The following is a 26,055-nucleotide window of genomic DNA, read 5'->3' as shown; positions in this document are numbered from 1 at the left end:
AGGCTCAAACCAATCTTGACCGATTCACCTTAAATTTCACAATTACGTTTTATATGAAAGTACGAACGGATTTTTTTTCGACATATTCATTATCATCATCATCAGGCAGCTTTACAGCTCGGGCTGAGCTTTAGCTTCATCAACTAACCTTCTCCAAGTTGCACGATTCAAGGCAGCAGACCATATATTTTCAATTTCTTGATATCTTCGATGACGTCGTCGAACCAGCGTTTCCTAGGCCTTCCTTTACATCTGGTTGTCAGTGCGTTGTAATTTAAGAAGGATTTAGGGGACGTTCCTTACTCGATTTATTTTACTTTATTTTATTACACTTTTTACTTTGTAAGCTCACTTTTCACGAAGCAATATAGTCCTGAAAGCAGCGTTTTTTATTCTGTTGATCGAAAAACTTGTATTATAGGTAGCATACGTGAGCGGATCTTAGTTTTACTATGATATTTAAAGATGCCAATTGATGCTGAGTAATATCTTTTGAAATCGAGGCTGAGTCCGCTAGCGGAGGTTTCCTCCGAATGGAATCAGAAGCTCTTGGTACGCGCGATAAACTTTGAAAACTATCTAATAAAATGCAAGGAGCACCATTTTAATCTTGAGAATGATATTTTTGGGTAGCTTCGACGGTTTTAAACCGATTGATCGTTTTTTCTAAATTTAAATTAAATTAAAATTTCAGTGAAATTTTTTTTTCGACAGTATAATTTCAACCCCTACACAAAAATCCGTCGTCATTTAGCTTCAATTTTTTCTAGCATGGGTCCATAGTAGAGCGGCAACAATATGTTAATGTGTTTTCAATAAAAAATATTGGATCTGTTAGCCGAAAATTAATTTTTTTTCGTAATTTCCTTGAGCTCAGCAGTTAAACAGCAGTGGAACCACTGTAAGTGGGATTTCAAAGCAATACCTTCACATGTTCTTATAAAAATCCAGTTAATTCAAAGGTTAATGGAAACAGACATGCGGCATCGCTTTTATTCGCGAATATAATCATTCAGATTGAACATCCGATTGAAGATTGAGTCGGACTTTTTGGAAAAAATTCTATTGGCGGAGGAGGTCGATTTTACACTTTCTAATCGTCAAATTTGGGGCACCATGAGTCTTAAATCATTCACAAAACTCCACTGCGCACCAGAGAGTGACTATTTGGACACTTCTTCAATAACGATTGCTATTGATGAGTGCTAGCATACTTCGTGTTTTTAAAAATGCCACTTTTTATTTGTTGAGACTAAATTTCCGTATGTCCTTCTGTTGTTACAAGCTATAACTCTCTTTCTGAGTTTATTTGGTTTCCAAAAATGAACAACCAACCCAAATAGAATTTTACTTAATTGTGCGAGGGTATATAAAGTCCATTTCTATTCTATTTCTTTTCTATAGACATGTTTGGAAAGCTTTTTGTTGAATCCTTAAGCTCCTAAAGGAGTATGGAATAATAATAAATAAATATAAAGTCTAGCCTTCCTTACTTGTTGTAAAGACTAAAGTTGTTGCTAATAAATCGAAGGCTATAGAAGAGCTCTAAAACTACACTCAAGCCGCAATGGCAACAATATTGCTTGCACTGCTAGAAAATGTGATGGGAAATGCTAAAAAAAAAAACTGAACCCGCTTTTGTCATACCATTAACGGCGGGCATTTAATAGTTTTTGGAAGCTTTTGTAGTTGAAATCAATTGCAAAGCAATAAGCTTAATAAGAAACAACTTTTCTAAATCTCTTGAGCAAGTTATTCAATAATTCCATTGACCAGTTTAAGATGGTTCACCCAGTAGAACGCCGAACAAAATATCTGGCAGGGTGTCGTACGCCAAGCTCTTGGGTCGAATGATGGGCGTAAGGCAAAAACAAAAGGCGATTTAAAACTCGGTAGCACGATTTATTGTTGATACAGTGGAGTATTTCTATGGAGTGAAAGCTAAAAGCAAATAAAATTTAATAAAATCCCCCTATATATTTATTTGCAAAGTAGTATAGCTGTTAATTATTTTTGTGTACTAAATCCCTATGTGTAAACACTTATATAATTGGAATGTACCTTCCCATGCCTGTATATGTACGAATGCTCATCTAGAAAATTCCTTACTTTTATTATTACTTAGGTTATCGGCCATCAGGAGATTTTCTTATTAAGTGGAAACATATCGACACTTACATATGTACCAAATGCTTGCATCTTTTGGTTTCTTTCACCTTTTCCTAAGGTCTCAGCCATAACAACTAAACAGCTAGAAAAAATCGAGAACATCTCATTGCAAACATCAGCAAAGCTGTACAAGTACATAATTGCAACTACAGAGTTCAAGTATTTTCTTCAGATCATTAGAAAGTGGAAATGGCAAGTAGGCAGGTAAGGTAATAACTGAACCAATGTATATAGAGACAAAAAAAAAGATAAAATCTACGCAAGATGGAATATAATGTGGTAAAATTTAAGCAAAACAAAGTGAGCGAAATAAACAAAACAATCTAACAGCGGTTATTGCATGCAAATAAAATCAAAGAGAACAAAACCGAGTATGGACCAATTCGATTAAATATGAGGGGAGCAAGCGCAACAATAACAGCAATCGACCGACAACTCATCCAGCAAGGCAAACATACCAACCATTGTACCAATAACTATTCATCCAGCCATCCATCCATCTATAGTACGTAGCGATCGCATACACCAAACAAACAAACAAACTACTACTCACTCAGCTAGTCAACGAATACAAGCAAGAGGCAGCCAGGTCGCCACCGGGCCAAACCTCAGCAGCCGCACAAAGATTCGGCAACAGCGAGTCATCAATAAACGAAGCAAACGACAGACTAGCCAACAAGCCAACCAGCCAACCAGCTAGCCGATTAACTTAGCGATCGCGCAGCCAACTACGATCCTCACAAGTGGCAGGTGATGTAGGGGGTAGAGCACCTTATAAATACCGGTGCTGTTGTTCTGTGCGCGCTCAGTTAGTATTGAACGGTGCTATAGAGAACAACTTATATTCATATAAAGCTACAGAAAACGCTGATAAACTACGAAACATACCGATATTACTAAGCAGCCTATAGAAAAAATTTACTTTACAAAAAATAGAAGAAAAAAAAACAACTTTTATAGACTTGTAAGCGTTTCAACATAGACTTATTTACCAGTATTTTGCAAGAAACTCTTGCTGTAGAATCGTGGTAATTAACTAGTGAAGACAGTGTGAAAAGTGTAGAGTGAAGAAAATACCAAAAAACTTGAAAAAGTCTTCGTTGAACAGTTGAAAGTTTCAGCAAAGTGACAATTTCTTAAGATATTAAAAAAACGAAAAAAAAAACATTCACAAGTCATATTTGAGTGATTTTCTTTTAATTATCATTTGAGTTTTTTCGTGTGTGTACATTTCACTTTTTGGTGAAAACTTCAAAGCAAGAGATGTTGCGCTGTGGCGTTTTAGTGTTAACATTATTGGCCACGCTTGGCAATCTGCAGGCGCTGCCATACTATGACGAGTAAGTACACCTTTGGAAATTCAAATAACAATACAACGCATGAGTACAATCCATTTTGTAAAAATAATATACCTAAATGCATACACATCTACATACAAGTATAGATATGCGTATAGTCTTGCAATAACGGTAAAATGTGCAATATAGCTATGCACCGTACTTGTAAAGAATACGCAGCTAAACGCCACATAAATATCTAGCATTGCAGTACTCATGAACAAGGTGGTCCAACAAGACTGGTGTAAAAAGTTGCAATAATATTCAGTATTCAGTATATTTTACCAGTTTGCAAGTCATCCACAAATAAAATATCTTTTGCATACCAAAAAACTAATGCTAACACTTTCTTGGCCGATTTCTGAACACGAACTTGTTTCAGAGCCAAAGAACCAGGCTCACACCACTCTTAGCCTTTTATTTTGATTTAGAATCATGGTGATAGACCCAAGTCTCAGCCATAGTGATCAATCGACGCACAAAATCCACTTTATCCTTTTGAAATCCACTTATCCTTAGCGAATGCGGTACCCTTCGTGCACACAGCTTTCTGAAACCCAATATTTCAGTCAAAATTTTGCTTACATTGCCCAATGAGATGCCTAGGGTTTCTCTTTCAGTCACTCGACAATTTTCCAAAAAGATATCCTGTATTTTTTATACGAATTCTGATGTTGTTGTTTTGGACGTCCTTGCCGTGTGTCGTGTCTTCAAGGCTTGTACGACCATGATAAATTCAGTAACCCATCTTCTTCCTGGACTAATTGATAGCGAAAAGTCCTTATACACTTTCAACATTCTATCATAAATTTCCTTTTCTTTTAAACCTTCCAAACATAAACATTCAATCACCGCACGGTACTTGATTTTTTCGATTGTAGAAAATACTGTGACACGTCGATACTGATTGGCTTGTAAACAAAGATTCAGATTGAAATGAAACTTCACATACGTATACGTTCATATGAAGAATGTACGAGCCTAACAAAAAAATTAGGCTAGTAGCAAAGCCCTCACTTATCGAACCGTAAAACTAATTGAACAACCTATTATAAATAAGTCTCGATCACTCTTTATACACTCAGAGGTTTGCCTGCCTAGGGGCGACCTTTATTAGAAACAACTTTTTCTATCATTTGATGCTCCATGCCTACTGAAAGTGCCACAACTCGCGAAAATATACTGAAAACACCCAAGGGTTGACAGAATTGGCAATTTTTACTGCAAAGGCAGCCGTCCCAGTTATTTGAATGAAGTTGTGTTCCATATTTAACTGCAAGCTTTACACTTTTCAAAAACCAAAATATTTAATAAAAAAAGATTTTTATTAGAAAAATGAAATTCCGTACCCTTGTTGGACCGCCTTGTATAATATGTATGTATACATGGAGAAATTTACATACGTTGAAGTATGTAAACACATTTTCATATTAGTTCGCTGGCTTATTACCTACATTCATTAAATCAATCATATGTATATTTTTCCAATAAAAATATGTACATTCACCAAAACTAATAGTAGTTACATTTTTCCAATAAAAATTTCTATACTTCGGGCAACTCACGTCTGGTCTATCTGAGTTGCAGAGTTTGGAAACTGTAGAAAATTAACATTTTCCATATGTTTTATCATTATTAACCTTTTCGCATATACTTTCAATATGAGTATATAAATACATACATAGATACACATGTGCATAAATACATCCATAAATGTATATATACATACGTGCTCTGTGTAGTCGTACAACATCATTTGCTTCATTACTTCTAGCAATTTCTCAATTTGCAAGCGTAAATATAGTGATACATAGATCATTTCAATTTAAAGTGAAATTACGTTGCAAGCTAATTGAAATTGTAACGCACAGCTGCAGCAGATTTCTACTGTAAATTACATAAACACATTACAAAATAATACAATAGATAGTTTTTTTTTTCTTAATTTATAGTTGATTCACAGTAAGTGTAGAGTTTCAATTAGATTGAAGGAAGGGATTGTCCACTTCAATTGTCAGTCAATCTAATTTCACCCACGATTTATAAGATAAATAAAAAACTAACATCGTTAAATGAATTTCTAAATTCTTAGTACTCGACAAACATCGATTTTTCGCGGATGTACAATTTATCTGTGTTCTACAAAAATAAAACAAAAAAAAAAATTAAATACAACAAAAGCTCAACCGAGCGACAGGCTTCTTCTTCTTTTTTGCTAAAAATATTTTTGTACATTTCTGGTCATAAGAGTCGCTGTGTCATGCATTTCAAGTACAATTAAGCGCTTTGCGAAAAAATTAATACAAATTCCAAATTAAAATTACTCATTTGTTTTGCCAAATTGTTTTTTGCGTATTAAATTGTGGCGTTTTATACGTTTTATAGATTCAATAGAAGCTTCTCAGTCGAATTTATAAAATTACTTATAACAAAATTTGAAAAATGTTTTGCTATGAAGCAAAAAACTGTATCAAAAAGGGAAACCACAACAGCGTACACAGGACTGCATTGATGATTCCTACACTCTGAAAAATTGTGTGATGATGCAGATATGTCAACTTCTGAAATCAGGTATCAAAAAGTGAAGCATTATTCTGGAAAAATACTCACTGGCATTTACAAGAGTTTAATAATAAGCCAGCTCAATTCTCCAAGAGGAGCTACAGAATTTGATACACATAAGTTTTCAAAGGACCAGCCTTTAGTCACGATTTCACATCACCCAGCACCCACTTTTCCGTTTGGACAAAAATTATCCAATACCGCCTTCCACGAAAACATAGCCAATGCTTGACCAGGGAATGTTACATTGTTATAAGTCTTACATTTAAGTACTTGAATCTTTTATCTTTTATCTAAAATAGGTATGCTGTACCTTTCTGGGGTCGCTGAGTCTAAATGCAAGGACAGTCAAGCACGTCAATGTTTAGTAATAACCTTAAAACACACTCATCCACTAAAACCAATAAAGCCAATAACCCTAAACTATTTAAAAACTAAAAGGGGTAGCCCATCAACTCTTCAGCTAACTTTATAACCCTCAACTTTATTTATGAACCCATAATCTTATAATATTGTTATCAAAATAATTAGACAGCCCTTATAAGCGTTGTTTTAAGACTTGTGAGTACATAAATGAATTCATAAATGCATAAATACAAATATAAAAGATAAATATAAATCAATAAACAAATAAAACAAAAACAAAGCCTTAGCCAGTCTCTTTTTTTGAGTCTTAATGCATTTCCTTACCTCCGAATAATCTATACACGGATGTACATACTTAGGCTCTCGCTTCCGTATTTCCGTTGATTCTCTATTAGTCGTTCATGATACTCAGTTCCCATAACCTCAATACTTGGGTGGAATCGATCTCCCTATTCATCACTAAAGTTCCAAAGATACTCAGCAGATTTATCGTGGTGAAAAATGAAGGAAATTTTGAGCAACTGCTTTGAAACTTTGCCAGCCTTTTCCTCTTTCTGATTCATCGAATCATCAGTATACAGTATCTCGAAACATCACTCTGATCTCAGAGCCATCTAAAACTCCTTCGAAGGGATGCCATAACAAGTGCCTCCAAAATTTCTACACTAAAATTTTAGCAAACCTTACAAGCATTTATTTAACAAAAATTGCGCAAGTCGTAAAAACAGCCAAGGCATCCACTTTTCGTAGTATGACTTGCTTCATTACCTAGAATAGAAAATACATATCTGCAATAAGAGAAGTGCTAATTAGTTCTGGAACCTTACGATTAAGGAATGGGTGATCTCTCTGAAGATTTTATGTAAATGATCTTTAATATTTTTAAAACCGCTCATTATGAATGTGTAATAATATGTTCACATATGCATTAATCACATATAAATCCACCAAATTAATCTACCCGTTCATATGTGGCAAATTACCTGCAAAATTGACAATCAGCTGTCAATACTGCTTTGAGAGGTTTTTCTTCATACATATAATTGTGGTGGAATATTTCGGTTTCTTTAATTATTATTAACGATATGAAAATACAAGGAGAAGAAATAGCTAATTTAATTGCACAATTGGCTGCTAATAATGAACAGTTGGAGGAAATCCGTATGCGACGTTTACTGAGGTTGCAAAAAATTATGGCAGCAATATGCATGGGAAATTCGTTATTACATTTTATAATAAGCAATAACAGGCCAAAGTGTTATGACACAGGCTTTTTTATGTAAAATGAATGCATAATTAATAATATTTAAGAAAAAAATTATTAGAATTATGTCTACAAATCTGTTTTCTTTGCCGGCATCCATTTCATTAAGTTTTTATTTTGATGTTTCTTCTTTCATTCGTAATAATAATTATCAATATCACAGAAAACACAAAGTTGTATTGTATGTCAAAAGTTATCGTTATTATCTAGGATTATTTTATAATCTCAGATTTTGGGAGAGCAATTTTGTATGGGAAATCGCGCTTTTTAATTACGGATTTTGAATTAAGCGCGAAAAAGTAGATCATCTACTTAAAATGATGGTAGAGCAGTGTGGATACATAAGCCTCTAAGCCGATTCTAAATAAACTACAAGTCTTTTCACAACAATGAATTATTTTCAGAAATTAATTTTATAAGCATTTATTATTAGAAATTAACAAAGCATTCGCAAAATATTAAAAAAAAAAATCATTATAAATATTGGATGTTGTAAAATGTTCGGAACGTTTCGTAGATGAAATAAATATAGTTCAAATCGTCTAATTAGTCAAAAAACAAAACTAATTTTCTTGCTTATCTGCAGTTCTTAGGTAAAGAAATAAGAGCAGAGACGTCTGGCCGATTTAATGATTTTCATAATTTTATCGAAATTTTCGGCCCTTCTGTCTCATTTTCGCCGTCCGGCCGCCTGCTTCAATCCGAATATTTCATTTGTGCCATGACTTACTTATTTCGATAGCGTATGCGATTAGTTGAGATAACATTTTTTGTAAATAAAAAAAATTTAAAGCCGAATGATTTATTTTTTTTGTCGCCAGGTGCAAAAATTTCTTAAGTGTAGAAATTTAAAGATCAGCTTCAAACAAATTTACGAGTTGAATAAAAGTTAGAGCAACCTACAAATAGAGTGCAGCCTTTTTTGCGTGTTTGGCCGAGTTCATCCTTTTATTTGTCGTGTGCGTCTTGATGTGTTTCTCACAAATGGTGGGACCTACAGTTTTATGCCGCTTCTGAACTACAGATAGTTTTTTTATAAGGCGCTTTTTCATGACATAGCAGAAGTACATTCAGAGGTTTGCCTTTGCCTGGCGAGGGGCGACCGCTCCTTTTCTATCATTTGGTGTTTCTTGCTCGGGGCTTCGAACCTTTGCACTTCCCAATGATGGTCACGCACCAACCCAATCTCCTACGGTGGCTGCTACATTTAAAATCTTTAATTAAAATTTCGAACACAACCTCAGAATTTCGCTAGTAATTTTTAATGTCAGACCACTGTAAAAATTAAAAAAAAAATCAATCGATAAAATGATAATACAACGCAGAAATATTGTTGGAATGAATATTTTGTATTATAATCTGGTACATAATTGCATGGCATTTATTTTTTAATATAGTATCCGATATATGTGGCGGCCGCTGTAACCAAATGGATTGGTGCGTGACTACCTTTCGGAATTCACAGAGAGAACGTAGGTTCGAATCTCGGTGAAACACCAAAATTAAGAAAATCATTTTTCTAATAGCGGTCGCCCCTCGGCAGGTAATGTCAAACCTCCGAGTGTATTTCTACCATGAAAAAGCTCCTCATAAAAATGTCTGCCGTTCGGAGTCCGCTTGAAACTGTAGGTCCCCCATTTGTGGAACAACATCAAGACGCACACCACAAATAGGAGGAGGAACATGGCCAAACACCCAAAATGGGTATACATGCCACTTATATATATATATCCGATATATGTCCGCCATTCGATCAGTCCAAATTTGACTTCTTTGTCCAATAAATCTGGCGGTATGGTGACAATGGTGGTTTGAATATTGCAATAAATTGTTTGTTAAGCGCGCTGTATGGTAATTTGCACCGTCTTGTTGGAACCAAATGTTTGGCAATTAAAAGTTAAATCAATACGACTCGATAGCGCTCGCCATTTACCGTAACGGCAACTCCTTTCTCTTTTCGAAAGAAATAAAAACCGACGACGTAGTATTATTTATGTAAAACAATATTATTTTATAAACAAAACGAAATCCTATTCATTTACAAATTTTACTCATTGCTTCCACACCTAGATTTAGCTGCGCCTAACGGAAGGGTAAATGGTAGCATTATTATACATCGATTGAAAACTCCCTTATCTTGTTGTGGATCATTTTCAAATACAAATAATATACAAATTTCCTATTTTAATTTAATTTCAATATTAACTACTCTGTGCACAAATAACTATTTATGGGATGGCATCGAAAGTATCAATAAATGTATATTTTCACATATCTCTGTGTTATAAGTGCTTTGAGTAATTGCATTTACATTTAATTTATTATATTATATAAATGGTTGCTCGAATCTTCCATAATTAATATTTATATTCCGAAACACACCTGCATATGTAATTATATTGGCCTTGTGTTTCCATACTACCCATACATACATACATATGTGCATAAAAATGATTCACACATTTTAGATAAAGTAAAAACTAGTAAATTTTAATGCTAATTAACCTTTCTTCGTAAGGTAAGTGGGGCACATTTTTTGTTTTAATATATGCAGACACAAATTTGAATATAAAATTATTAATAAAACACGTTTCATCGTGTTAATGAAACATATATGTATGTAGATACATTCATATGTAGTTAAGTACATACATATATGTATGTCTATGTATATAAGTCCTCCTCTGTTTAATTTTATTTTTATTTTCCAAACGCGTCCAACTTTCTTCTTTAAATAAATAAAGTGGTAAAAATAACAAGAATTGACTTTCTTAATTTTTTGTAACTTTTTCATGGCTCGTTTTGTTGCACAACTTCTGCATTTGCATACTACATTAGCATTTCTCCTGACTTGTCTCTTGTCATTTATACATATACATGCACATAAGTATATGAATGTACATTAGGGTGAAAAATGAACGATTTTTCTCAGTGTTATCATTTTTTGATTTTCCATAGAGGAATCTGATCTTGACCTTCCCCAATCGGGAGCAAAATTTTTAGTTGATATTTTTGTCTATAGTAGTGGTACTACGTAGCGGTTGAGGTTTAAGAAATCTGATGCAAAAATTTTCTTTGTACGTTTGACAACCACCCTAATATGCATCCGTATCTATAGGCGCCTATAATATTATATCTACTTTCTCGTTTTCGAATTTCGTAGAATCGGTGAAATTTTGTAGATTTAGTAGATTTTCAGTTATATACATATGTATATATTTACTTAAAATACTACTTAAAAATAAATAAATAATTGGCGCGTACACTTCTGTTAGGTGTTTGGCCGAGCTCCTCCTCCTATTTGTGGTGAGCGTCTTGATGTTGTTCCACAAATGGAGGGAACTACAGTTTCAAGCTAACTCCGAACGGCAGATATTTTTATGAGGAGCTTTTTCATGACAGAAATACACTCGGAGGTTTGCCATTGCCTGCCGAGGGGCGACCGCTATTACAAAAATGTTTTTATTAATTTTGCTTTCACCGAGATTCGAACCAACGACCTCTCTGTGAATTCCGAATGGTAATCACGCACCAACCCATTCGGCTACGGCGGCCGATACTATACTACTTACTTCTACGTAATATAGAAATACCCTATTTTTACCAAATCAAGTCTTTCACAGTATTTGATGTATGTCTTTCACTAAATAAATTATTTTATTACTATTGAAACAGTAAAATAAAAATTGAAAAAGTCCTAAATAAACTCATTCCTTTCTTTTCAATTTGCATTCAGTTCCTTCCTTCTCCTGTAAAGTGTATTAAATATGAGTTAGGGCCTTTCTATGTTCAGGTAACGTATCTGCAGATATATTTTAACAACCTAACAACGAATGGGACTTTAAAAATTAAAGAAGTGAGGTGTGTCCTTCATATCCATCTTTAATGGCCATTTGATGTTGCAATATTTATTCTTTTTTTAACAACTTCTGACCTCGATTGATTAAAACTGCTTGTAACGGTTGTTACAAAGGGCAAACAGGCCAGAATAACGTTCAGTAGTTTCACCAAATTCACTGTTGTTCGGCTGAAATAATTGCAGTAAAACTTATTTGTGACTTATATATGCATGCACTTATGTATGTATATGTCTTTACAAATACATATGTATGTATATGCATGCATACACTTGTACCTGCAGCGCCGTAAATTAACTGACAATGAGTTTTAACACGATGAACACGATGCAGCTTCCAGTCAGACACCCGTTGGTGGCTTAAACGGCAATGGCGAAGCTTACGAATAGTGCAAATCTCGATATTTCTGCGCTTCTTCATTGCTTACGGTTAACTTTGTTTAATTGTTATTTCCTGCTGACTTTGTTTTATTCTTCATACATACATATGTATTCATGTATTTATGTGTGTATGTATGAATATTCGTTCGTTTGATTCGAAGCGTAGGTACCTCGAAATGTTCAACCTCAGTTTTTAGTGATGCATTAATGCTTTTTCCTCTTCTCCATTTTAACTGCCATGGCACGACATTTAAGGGGGCCAACAACACATTTTAAAGTGGGGCATCAACTTATAGTATGTTATTGCTGTTGTTTCAGTGTTGCTGTGTTGTCTTCATCTACATATATATACTGTACATATGTACATATTTGCTAAGTAAATAATGAAAAAGTGAGCCACAAGAACACCATCATTCCACGAGCAACGCATGTGCATATGTATGTATGCATTATATACTCGTTTATTGTATCCGTAGGTGCATACATACGCTCATACTGGTGTACATTTTAGGTTGCGCCCAGCATTTATCATTTAGCACTTTTATTCTGTATTGCCAAAGTAGCACTGTTCCACTCAGTTAATTCTAGAGAGATACATCCATCCAACATTGTTGGTAAATAGTTTCCGTGCGTTGCGCGATAAGTTACACTGGGTCGAGTTACAGTTTAGAACCTGGCGTATTCAAGGTGCTCTGCCAAAGCTGGCAAAAATTAACATATTTTATGATCGTATATATATGTATAAGTACAATATATAAGTTTGTTACAAAGTTTTTGTACTAATTTTTGGTGGAAGTGAAGAAGTATTCGGAAGTGGAATTATAGTTTACAGTTCATAGCTTTTATGATTATTTTGATGTTGTGTTTATGCTTCCGCCATTTTTTCTGCATACCAATTATGTTATCACTTATAATTCCTTAGATCATGAAAAGTTCTATTTTTTATTAATAATAAAACTTTTAATTGAATCATAATAACAGACTTTTTTATATGATTTATTTAGTTAATTGAATAAAAGTGTGCAAATGGAGAGCTGTTCCACATTTTTTTAAATTTTAGTGGAATAAAATTAAAAATTTTTGATAAAAGTTTTTAAAAGTTACTACCAGGATTTCTCAAAAACTTGTCCCGCCCAGTGCGTGCAGATCACCTGAAGTACCTGGTAGTGAGATCAATATTCGTTTCTTTAGCGTACGTAAGAATGTACGTATTGTTGACAAGTTTACTAGTAAGTATGGAAAAAGGTGGTAAAAGCAGAGAAATAGCAGCCTGCAGATTATTCTAAAGAAGTCAAAAAAATGCTTTTCTTTTTTAAATATATTCTAGGCTGGTTTTTCTAGCGTTTGGAATTTGAATTATAATTCTTTTGACTTTGCCTGCTGAAAGAAACATCGAAATGTAGATACTTAAGGCACTTGACCATCTGATGCGTTTTCGTTTCGCCCAATGGTTAAAGATTACCAGTTTTACTTAAAAATCATCGTTTCAAATGAAACTCATTTTCACCTCGTTCGCTATGTTAATAAGTATATTTTTTAATTGGAGGGCCGAAAATCCACACGTCATCATGGAGAAGACGATACATCCATGTGTTTTTTTTATTAAATGAGCAAGCATTAGCAAGCATTAAGTCTGCTAAAATAGAAGGCAATGACACTGCTAACCTCTCATTTGATTGCTGCCTTTGACAATCGAGTAATTAGCTGAAACGGTGTTGCCAATTGGCCGGCTAGTAGCTTCAATTTGGTTCCATTAGACTATTTTTTGTGTGGCACCATTAAGAGTAAATGGTACACTAATCATTCAAAGGCGATTAAAGAGTTAAAACTTGAAAACAAAGTTGCTACTGGGGGCATAAGAGACTGATCTCGAGAAAATGTACTCATCAATTTGGTTGTTGCATGAAGTACAGAGAGATTCATTTGAATTAAATTGCTGCCTAAGGCACGATATACTCTTTCCAATAAAAAAGGTGCGTTGAAAATAATTTACTCATCTTTTATTTAGAGCCAAATTAAATTCCGGATACGAGATGAACCATTCTTTTGATACATTTGAGTCTGATTTTATACGGATTTGAATTTTGCTATCCAGCATTTCTTGCTTAAAGTCGCAAGTGTGATTCTCAAATGCTTGATTATGACATTAGGCATAACTACTTTGAAATATATAAGTATATAACGAGACGCGAAATTAAAAATCCTATCAGAAGATTTGTTTAGGCAGCCGACATAGCCAAATGGGTTGATGCGTGACTACCAATCGGAAGAGCACAGGTTCGCGTCTCCGGGCATGAAACATGAAATGTTAGAAAAAGTTGTTTCACCGCTATTGAGCAAACGTCCGAGTGTATTTCTGCCATGAAAAAGCTCCTCATAAAAATACCTGCCATTCGGAGTCGGCTTAAAACTGTATGTCACCCCGTTTGTGAAACAGCTTCGAGACGCACACCACAAATAGGAGGAGGAGCTCAGCCAAACGCCCAATAAAGGGTGTAAGTGCCGATTACATAAAAATATCGCAAGATTTATAATTTTTGCAAATGGCGTCGAGCGTCAATCATATTTGACACAAGCAATGAAGCGCGTAAATGCAAAAGAAAGATTCATCACTCAAAACCATTTTTTTTTTATTTAGTAAAAAAATTATTCAAAAACAAAATTGATGATTAATTTTGCGCCACCTTTTATACATTTGTATGTTAAATAGAAACCGGTAGAAAAATTATTTATAAAAAATTCCGGGATATCAAATATGGTTGTTGTTTACGTTCATACGTTCTTCCTACAAAAATCATCAAAATCATACACTAACTTGGTATTGTACATAAAATTTAATTTTTAAGCGAGTTTGCTAATCTATTATTTTGGCTCGTCTATAATTCGACACCTTAAGCAGCCTATTTGTAAGCAACGACATGACTCGCTACTACAATTTGTTTTCAAAATATGCGTAGAAAATGTGTGCCTAAAATTATTTAATAGGGTTTTCGGAAAGCAAACGAGTGTGCTCTCCACACTAATTGCAACTAACAAGTGAATTTTCTATTTGTTTTTTTCCACTCCAACTATGCAGCCGCCTGTATTTATGTACATACAACAATTGTTGCAGTAAGCGAGTATTTATGAGGAAATTATGTAAAACCAATTAATTTTAATTTTCAGGTTATAATAATTTTTTAGTGTTACATTTTCGTGTTTTTTTAGTTTTCGTTTCTTATTCACGCATTTTCCATTTTTTTATATCCGTACGCACTAGTGCATCATAGTACGATAAATGTTGTTCGTAGCAGCATAACGGAAAGATGTACATATATAATATATACAACACATGCATGCCAGAGTGTTCAGAATGTCAAGAGAAATCGATTTAGTCACATCTGTCTGCCTATCTGTTCATGCATACCGTAACTCGAGTAAAAAATCGCAGTTATCTCAACGAAGCTTTGCTTTAGGTTTAGTTGGTACTGAAAAGCAAGTCTAACTTACACTTGCAGCAATTTTCATGATGATATTTAAATGACTTAAAACATACATTTTTATATACCATATGATGTGATCTCACAGAAAGAAAATGTGCATTACAACACTTTTATATGATTTTCCTGAGCTGAACAAACTTAACCGCTAGTGTTTTAGTGCTGTGAAAATTAAAATTGCAGATTCAGTCTATTATTATGTGAAGTGCAAAAAACAAAAACAAAAATGGTTTGCCAATAGTTCTATGAAAAATTTATATGCCCAATTGTTGATGTAGTTGCAAAGTGAAGATCTAACTGCATATAAAAATTGTATGCGAATTCCAGATGCTGAATTTGATACTTTACTGCTTAAAGTTATAGACGATCAATATGTGAAAACCTATTTCCGTCGGCGAGTGGCTGGCATTGACATTAAAAATATACTGAAATGTTACTCCCTGTGGGAATATGATGGTTCAATAAGGCCTTAGATTTTTGTTTTCAGAAATAAAATACATCAAAATTTGTGGAAATGATTTTTTTATTTCATCATATTTTTTAGTCTATGTATTTATGTATGAAACACAATTTCCCGTCATGCCGCTGAACAACAAAGGATGCGTGTGTCAAAATTTTCCATGACGTTTTGGCATAGTTGGACCTACATATATATCATTTATAACACATACGATTTCGTTCTGCTGCTCTGGAATCGCCTCAGGTTTATTGGCATAGCCCGTAGTTCTCACGTAGCACCAGAGATTGCAAAATCGCAAGATCACGGTGGCTAGTTGTTTCGTAAGATAATGAAATTCGTTCGCAATAGCGCCATTACTTCATGTGCTGTGTGGCAAGTTGCACCGATTATAACAGCGTTACCGAAGAAACAGCGTTTTGAAGAAATACGGTCCGTAGTCATCGGAATGGAATAGTCAAGAACCACACAAAACAGTCGCTCATGGTGAGTGCATCGTTTTGCCTTGAATGGGCCTTCAATACCCCAAACAATCAGCCGTTTGACTCAGATTGCGACGCAATGTGCGAAATTAACTTTTTGCCACTGAAATAGAGTGTAGAATTTTCATAAAGCTCTCACTCTATTTAAGAAAGACCTGTGGGCAAAAAGTAAGGTAAATTTGGTTGTAAAATGAAAAATCTTTATTCTTGTAAATCAATTCCATCCCCTTCAAAATAATCCCCCCTCGATGAAATACACTTATGCCAACGATTTCTCCAATCCCCGAAACATGCCAAATAGTCCATTTCCGGTATAGCCATCAGCACCTTCTTCGATTCAGCTTTTATCTCCTCAATCGACTCGAAACGCGTTCCTGGAGTGGTCTCTTGAGTTTTGAGAATAGCCAGAAGTCACACGGAGCCAAATCAGGTGGTTGCGGAACGATATGCGTGAAATTTTTGGCGAAATGGTCACGAAGAACGAGTGCAGTGTGAGACGGTGCATTATCGTGATGCAAAAACCAAGAGTTGTTGGCCCATAATTCTGATCTTTTTAGACGAATTGCTTCACGTAAACGACGAGTTTGGCCAGGTGGAAGGAATTCATAGTGCACCACACCACGAAAATCGAAAAAAAACTGTCATCATGACCTTTATTTTTGAACGACTTTGACGTGCTCTTTTCGGTTTGGCCTCACCTTTAGCACGATATTCGCTTGATTGGTCGGTTGTTTCAGGGTCGTAAGGGGGCGTCCATAAATTACGTGAGATGTTTAACCCTTTCAATACGGATTTTTTTTAAGGGGAAAAAATATTTAACCATGAAAAGTTATTACTAGTGATCTAAATAGTATACCCTCTTGTATAAATAAAGAAATTATTTCTAGGAATTGAGAAAATGTCCTGGGAAAACATTGTCCCGCCCGTAATGAACACTCAGTAGATCTATAATTGTCGTTTTTCCACTTACTGACCTAGCACGTGCTACGATTTAACTACTACTGCAAAACATGTGTAGAGAAAAATACAAAGTATAACGGGTCATACGGAGCATAATTGATGGTACATATATCTCGTAAAAAACTGATGGGAAGAAAATACACAGCGATGCAAAGAAATATTTGGCATTTAGTAAAACGAAAACACTCATTGGGACATATGTGTCCCGTCAGTATTGAAAGGGTTAAGGGGGGGAGGGGGTCGAGTCAAATCTCATCTAATCTTACGTTGGAGAGAGGGGGGGTCTCGGCAAATATCACGCAATTTTTTTTCTGATTGAAACAAAAAAATTGTACATGCTTAAGATTTAATCTCAAGCGTAATCGTAGTATGATTAAGATCATTCACTAATTCGTTCGAAAGAAAATAATTTCATTCATACTTCGACGTTATACATTACTACTGTCAAACCACCTTATTTGTTTTATACCAAATAGCTCAATTTAATCTGAATTTGCGGTCGGTTGTTTTCGCGCCACTATGAGCCGAACGCCCAATCACTCAGGTTGACGTTTGACAATTCCGGACTTTAAAGAACATGACGGAAAATCATTTGCTCCATTTCTAATACACGTACCGATTCAACCGCTGAATGCCTTCATCAGCACGCCTATTGATCTCTATTGCCCAAGTATACGTGATGATTTAGAGAAAATATGCTGCAGTACATGCGGTATTTACTTCGCATCTATCACAAGAGCTGCAGAGCACAGGGGAGCAGCTCACATTGCACCAGCTAAGCAAGCGCGTATGTTCCGCAAAGTGCGACCCTCACGGATTGTCACAAGACGAGCTAATGAGTTACTGTGCGCAAGCGTCAACGGCTTAGAGTGGCTAGATTAGAACGAAGTTGAAGGAGCACATGATTTTACTGAAAATCATATGGACATGTTGGTCCCAATAGTCTCTCTTGAAACCGCGCATGATTCTCCATGGACTGAATTAGAGTAGATATTCTTTTTTAATCGCAGTAGTTACGATTTAAGTCTTCTATTGTTAAATTTTTATTACACTTATAACTCTCAGCAATATTGATTACTAGTCTTAACTAGTCGTAAATAAAAGCACGAAGCAAATTTTTTTTCTTTTTACAATAACAATCCAACGCGTTTACATAAGAAACCCACATTTTGAAAAATCTCACGTGAGATTGGGGGATGGGGGAGGGGGTTGAATAAAATCTCACGACATCTCACCAGGGGGGGAGGGAGGTTCAGAAAATTGAAAAAAACACCTCACGTAATTTATGGGCGCCCCCTAAGCATAAATCCAAGTCTCACCTCCCGTAATGATGCATTTGAGCTTGTCCTAATAGTCTGAAAGCATTGTTTCACACACATCAACGCGACGACTTTTTTCCAAGAAATTGAGAGTTTTCGGTACGAAACGAGATTTGACTCTTCATAGGCCCAAATGGTCTTTCAAAATGGTTTTCACAGATCCTTCTGATATTCCGATCATATCAGTAAGGTCTTTAACAGTCAACCGACGATTTTTGAGCACTAACTCCTTCACTTTATTGACGTGTTGGTCATCTGTTGACGTCGATGGTCGTCCGGAGCGCTCCAAGTCATCAACCCGTTCTCGACCCTCTTTGAAGTCTTTGTACCACTTATAAACATTTTTCTGCGACATGGTCGAATCACCAAATGCCTTCTGCAACATGCTAAACGTTTCCGCAGCCGAAATTTCATTCCGCAAACAAAATTTGATGGCACTTCTCTGCTCAATCAAATCAGACATTGTAAAAATCGAAAAATGCACTCTTGGTCGTTTGGCAAACACAAGCGTAAATATATTACTGATAATGACATTCACATTAAAGTTGGCCCAGATGTTATTAACAGTGCTGCCAACTCATGAAAAAAATAATTCGAGCGAAATTTTAATCCCGCGAAGTTTGACAAATAAATTCACCTTACTTTTTGTCCACAGTATTATAGTACAGGGCAGAAAAGTCTCGCTCAAAATTATTGCCTAGACTCCGTAAAAAGGTCTTTACTACAGCTCTGTTGAGTGTTTATAAGTCTTTAGGGAAACTTTTGTCTAAATCTCGTATATTTTCTCTACCGTGTGAAGCTTAATATTTCTAAACTTAAGAGAGCTCTTAACTGCAATTATTTTCTCAGTGAAAGTAGGCTATTACATTAAATTTAAAAAGTGTAATAGTAAACTTGAAAGACATTTTAAAGCCAAATCATTATTTTTTTCGGGCAAGGCCAAACATGTGATTTCAATGATGATTTAACTTTTTGTTAGTGCACAACTTTAGTTTCCGATTTTCCTTCAGTAAAATAATAAACAAATGATCACAACTAAGTACATACCCTATGCAGATATGAAATATAAAGAGATGACATTTTTTATGCGACTTAGTAATGTAAACGAACAGCCCAACTGCTTCAAGCACAAATAACCGTATTTTGTTTATTGTTTTTTCTTCTATCCAAAAATGATTGTCCAACGTCATCGAAGTGAAACAAAAATCGTCAATTAAACGCAAAGTGACGCACGCTCTTAGGCACATCATGACTCATTTTATACAATTAAGTTTTTGTATTTTTTATGTTAGAGTTGAAAACGAGCAAAAAGCAAAAAATTCTAATTGAAAAGCAGGTAAAAAAAACGTGATATAAGCATAAATAACAAAGGAAACGCATTCAAGCTGTCAGTTCTTTAAATTTTGAAAGGAAGTAACTTTGGAATCAAACAGCTCATCAAATTTAAATTTAATTTATATTGTTGTAGAACTCATTGCTTTCTCAACTTTTGAAGCAGAAAAGGTACCTCGTCGTACGTAATACCAAATGTGTTTGTGTACATGTTGTAATGAAATATATGTATGTATGTACTTATATATAACAACTGTCCGTGATATGTGTGCAAAAATATCAAAAGCATTTACTTAAATATACATTTTTGGTTCCAAATTATTTATTATTCTTTTTTAACCACAATTATGTATACGAGTATTTGTAGTTATACGAGGGTTGCTACCTAAAAAGCAATAAAAATAAATATTAATAACCGAAAATGACTGTATTGCTATTTAAAATACAGGGTGCGTACAATATTTGAGGGCAACTTGAGAGTAAAACTAATTTGCTTTTATTTTGAGCAAAATTTAATGAAACTTCGCTTTTTTTAACAACATTAACTTATTATATATCTTAAAACTTATTATTATCTACAAAATCCTTCAATAAAATTTCCTTTAGCTGCAATAGCCTACTCGACTCGGGTGCGGAAACGATTGCATGCCCGAATCAAATGCTCCTTATTCTTATTGACCATAACGGTATTAACTCCAGCCGCCAGAGAAGAAAAGGTGTTATGAGGTTGCTTATTGGTTTCGCACTCAACTACAATACGTAGTAAAGTGATTCGGGTCTTGGGAATTAGGCCGCCATAATTTTGTGATTCCTGTTATTTTGCGGCTGGTATTCGGCAGAAAACATAACATCTCAAACGCTTCAGGTTGTTTAATTTTGTTTAGAAGGCTGTTTGAATGGATAACTCTCTGTTATCGTGGTTTCTCCTGATCATAAACTGTTTTCTGCGCATAACGTAGGATTTACATCTGAGATCATAGACAACTCGACGGATAGGATCCTCAGAAATATTAAGGGCCCGCAATGATCGCTTGTACTTGTTCAATAAATTTTGCAGATCGGACAATGTCAGAACGTTTCGATGTTTTTTTGCGTTTCGCAACAGATTTTGCATCGGCGCCTGATGCTTCCAATTTACGGCGAATCTTATGAACGAATGAACGGACGCACTGAAGAAAATTGGAAATTTCTAAATCGGTGTGCTTTGCACAAATGGCGACGATCACTTCATATCACTTCATTTCTTGAGTTAAGTTGTAGTCCTCCTTGTCTTATCTAAAAAAGAGCAAAGTGATGATTTCGGGAAGTTATAGCCTTAAATATGCATGCCGTCAATTACCGTATACGTCCTGTATTATGCATGGAAATTAATACCCTTCTGAATGCGTTTGAATCAATTTTCTAAGCAACCGACACAAGCTTTCTCTAAGCCATTGTCAAATTTTGGGGGAAACAATACGAAATTAATCTTTTTCTCGGAAAAGTATTCATAAAATATTGAACCGCAATATCTCGCTATGTGACACTGCGGTTTTGTAATACGAGTTCAGGTATTTTTTTTTATAGACAACAATCGATTTTGCATGACCTTCATGAAGTCTGGCCTGTATCGAAGTGCGATCACGATTGAATTCGGAAAACCGTTAAAAGTCACAGAAAATCATTTCATGAAAATGATCCGAATTATATGATTTAATTCCATTTTTTAGCAAAATGAATGTTTCAAATACCTGTAAGCAATACAAATAACAGTCGTATGATTAAATTTTCTGAGCACGATTACCGTTAAAAATGTCACAAGTTGACAATGACAATGTCAGATAGGGCATAATCACACTGATATTGCTATATTTCAAAACTGAAATAGCCGCCCTCGTACATACATGCATATATGTGTGAACGCACATACCTACTTAAGGTGAACACTAATTCGTCAGCTGCTTTTTCCACTTATTCGCTATTATTTTGTGTGCTGCTTCTTATTTTTTTTTGTATTTTTTCGGTTTGTAAGCCAAAGTGGAAAGAGCTTATTAGAATTTTTATTAGGTACTACTTTTTTTATTTTTTAATTCTGGTTATGAGAAGTGTGGCAAATGAGTTGTCGGGGGTAATAAAAAATATTCCTTATATACCTGATATTTCTATATCGTCGGAGTCTTTATGTAGAATTCTTCATAGGCTAGTTAGTTGGTTGGCTCTAGTGCTTCCCGAGTGACTACCCGATAGTACTTGGAAATCTTCTCGACTTTTTATGAGATTTATTGGCAAATTGTTGTTCTTGGGCTCATGCGCACATTATCGGCAAAATCAGCACTATTGTTAGTCCCAGACGAACACGATTATAGCTTGTGACTTCAAAGCACATGTCCATTAGTCGAGCTGATAAATAAAAATACACAATATAAAAATACGGCAGCTAAGTATTTGGAGGCGAAATCGCAAATCGTAAAAATAAGTGGAAATGCAAGCACGGCTGATAGCTCCTTCAAATTTCGGTGCATTTTTAATATTAAGTACTTTGTGATTTTTGGTAGATTTAGTGTGTTACAAAAGTGTATTTTCTTTGTTCCGACATACACTCCATATAAGCTTTTAAATAAGAGGTGGCTTTTTCGAAAATTATTTTCGACCCGCCCTAATGTCCATACATAAAATTAAAACCATACAATCAAAATTGTTTTAAGATGTGTGTCTCTAAGACCTTGATTTTACTCATTGTATTATTCTATCGTTAACTGATAATACAAATAGCAAATGGATCCACGGAATGAAAGCATGGAGCAAAATGTTTGCTAAACTTCTAAATATAATTCGAAAATATTGTAGATAAGTGTTAAGTAAATGAGAAGTAGGGTGGTCGTTAAAAATTAAAATCTTTGCGGCGCCCGAAAAAATCGTTCCTTTTGATGAGAAACTACGGGGAAAATTTGCTTTTTAGATTTAAACAAAGAGAACACATGCCGAGCGCCAATTGAAGTTACACTGCAGCAATCACATTTTACACTGTATTCATATTAACTTGAATTGGCCGTCGGCACGTGTTCTTTTTGTTTAAATCCAAAAGCAAAATTTTCCCCGTAGTTTATCATCAAGAGGAAGGATTTTTTCGGGCGCCGCAAAGATTTTAATTTTTAACGGCCACACTAATGAGAAGGTATTGTGGCATGCCGAGTTTAAAATGTTCACAAGCGTTTTATTTTTACCGTTTTTATGATAATACATAATATTAAAATTGTAAATATGTAACTCTCGCAGTGCCCCTACAGCGATACGCCGTACATCCGACCTTGTCTATTTAATACGAATACGATTTTAACACATTGAGGAGACTCGTCGCACAGTGGTATTTTAGTGCCAAAAAATCAGTATTTGAATGATGAATTTCAAAAATCGAATGAGGGAAAATCTTAAAGGGAAATGTTTAAGAAAAATTCGCACACAAAAAGTTGTATGCGAACTTATATTCAAATATGTTGCATACTTTGAGGCTCAAACTTTTTTATTATAGAAAAAATAAAAAAACAATTTATTAACAATCGATTTACAGCAAGGGCTTCAGGAAAATGCAATGAAAATTTAACAAATACTGATGTTTTGAATTATCTGCATGCATCATCTGATCCTTTCTTAAGTAGTAAAAGACGTCAACCTCGGAACTGGATGTGTCGATAAAGAAATGATGGTAAATAAGTAAAATGTTACAATATTTCAGACTCTGTTTGTTTATGCGCAAATCTTATAATTAGAACAAAGGAATAGCAAAGGGTTGGTGTGTGATTACCATTCGGGAGTGCGTAGGTTCGAATCTTCATAACAACAAAATGATAAACAAAGTTTTTTTTAAAGTGGTCGTCCCTCGACAGGCAATGACAAACTTCTCAGCCATGAAAAAGCTCTTCATAAAAAAACATTTGCCGTTCGGAGTCGGCTTAAAACTGTAGCTTCCTCCATCATCCGCAACATCAAGACGCACGCCACAAATAGGATGAAGTGCTCGGCCAAACACCTAACAGAAGTTTACGCGCCAGTTGTTTATTTATTTTTAAACTAACCATGTACGCGAAATTTTAAAATTTATGAAGCTATACTAATGTGTAGCTCAAAGACTTCGTAAGTCAATCTATATGTCGAATTTAGGTGATTTCTTCTTTCTAATTACTGCAATATAACTTTTTTTGTGTTTTTGAAATATGTATACTGCAATATGATAAGTAGGCATGGTTTTGCCCGATTTTTTTTACCAGAAATTTTTACTAAAGATTAAAGGTACTTTAGGTAGTGACCGATTAGAGTAATTTTTGGAATTTTTCATAACTATCTTAAATTAACAACATTATAAATTGCATTGGCCTTCAATATTTTACCCAAAAATGCATGCATCCGGGGATGTTTCATGCGAGCCATTAAAGTATGCTTTCGTTTGACATTACATGGAATTTTTGTTTGTTTTTAGAGTGGGCTGATATGTGTGCAAAATTTTTGTTCAATTTTCATAAGCGCTGTGATGACTTTTTCTGTTTTATAAAAAAGAACTCTGAGTTGCATTTTGTGTTTGATATTAGGCTGAGAAATCAATGCATACAACTCTCACGCATATTTTTACTAAAAAACCTGCTTGACCTCTGCTGACGATTTTCATCAAAACCTGCTTGGCACTCAATCAGTTTCTGCACTGTATAAAATGCCTTTTTATTATTTTTCACATATTTTTATTATGCCCACTTTTTCTGTTTGCTAATTTGTATTCTTTAAAGAGAATTATTTGTCCAAAAAAAGGCCAGCATTGAACTTTATTTTCAATATTGAATTTGCCAAAATTTTTATTCAACACACAGCGCAGTATTTATTTGCGTATTTGTTTTGGTTGACCACTTTCCGCGGTTATATAAAACTGATTTTATTCACTCGGCGGCTACTTAAGAATCTTATTGTGCAGCAATGAAAGGGAATATTTGTTCAGGTGTTCCAATATTTGCATAAAAGTTGTAAAATTCTCAATTCTATTGAAAGTGTGGAACTTACTCTTGTTGATTTTTGTGCTACATACCAAACTGTTTACTATCGTATTTATTATTATTTAAAAAAAAAATTGCAATTTCGCACTAATTCTTAGGTGTGTGTCACGATTGCGCTTTTTTGTTTGTTTTGTTTTGTTTTCTAATTTGAATATTTTGACTGTTGTTTGATTTTAATATGGCAATCATGTTTATGTATCTGGAATACAGAATTAATGTTTTTTTCGCCAAACTACGCCTAAAATATTCAGGTCACATAAATTAACACCCATTCCTGCCACCTGCTGCCTCATAAAATTTCACTCACACATGCATATGTATGAATACATTAAGCACATAAATGAAAAATGATTACAGATTTTGAAATACTTAGACATTTAATTAAGTAAAATTACCTGCATTAAGGGGGACTGCATTTTAGCTCTTTCGGGACTGTTTTTTTTACACGAATATTAAAAGTATATAAGTTTGAATTTCTTGTTATAGTCCGGGAGCCAGGGGCCGATTTTAGACTGCGTTTTTATACCGTTAAACTCTTGACTATACTTTTGATTTAGCTTTCATGAATAACGGAAGTGAACGTCAGCTGGCGCACCCACGGTGGGTGTGATTGTGGGAGGGTACGAAACGTATCGAAAAAAAATTTCTACCAACTCATTTAATACCGGCTGAAATTTTTTGTGTGTATTGTTGACATTTAGTAGAATAAAAGAAATAGTCAGCTGCGCCGTGACTTCTTTTTTTCTAAAGAAACATACACCGAATCTTAAATTACAAATTCTACCGAAACATATTGAATTTGCTCGAATAAATTTTTTTGCCGAGATATTGAACTTCGAAAATGTTTAACTGTTTCATGCTTAGGCGATATTTAGTTAGTACCTATGTTAGTTTAAGGGGTTACATGGGTTTCGTCGGGTAAAAAAGGCCTATTTTCAATATTTTTTTTCTATGTAAAAAATAATTTATTTAATTCAAGCTTTTTTCTGTCTTATAGATACATATTTAAAGAATAATTTCTGAAATTTTCAAAAAAAAAAATTAAAACTCCTCCATTGTAACGTCATTTCCGGTGA

The 26,055-nt window shown here is 34.6% G+C and overlaps 1 protein-coding gene across 1 annotated transcript in view; it reads left to right on the top strand.

The window, feature by feature from the left end:
- Positions 1-2,973: 2,973 nt before the first annotated feature.
- The window catches only part of LOC128868553 (transforming growth factor-beta-induced protein ig-h3), a 44,016-nt gene continuing 20,934 nt past the window's right edge, over positions 2,974-26,055 (top strand). The window contains exon 1 of the mRNA XM_054110770.1: positions 2,974-3,509. Coding sequence (XP_053966745.1) covers positions 3,433-3,509 — 77 coding nt within the window. The 5' untranslated portion in view covers positions 2,974-3,432. The remainder of the gene's footprint in view (positions 3,510-26,055) is intronic.

Source organism: Anastrepha ludens, chromosome 2, assembly GCF_028408465.1.
Source record: "Anastrepha ludens isolate Willacy chromosome 2, idAnaLude1.1, whole genome shotgun sequence".
Taxonomy (NCBI): domain Eukaryota; kingdom Metazoa; phylum Arthropoda; class Insecta; order Diptera; family Tephritidae; genus Anastrepha; species Anastrepha ludens.
This window is presented reverse-complemented; position numbering and strand designations above follow the sequence as displayed.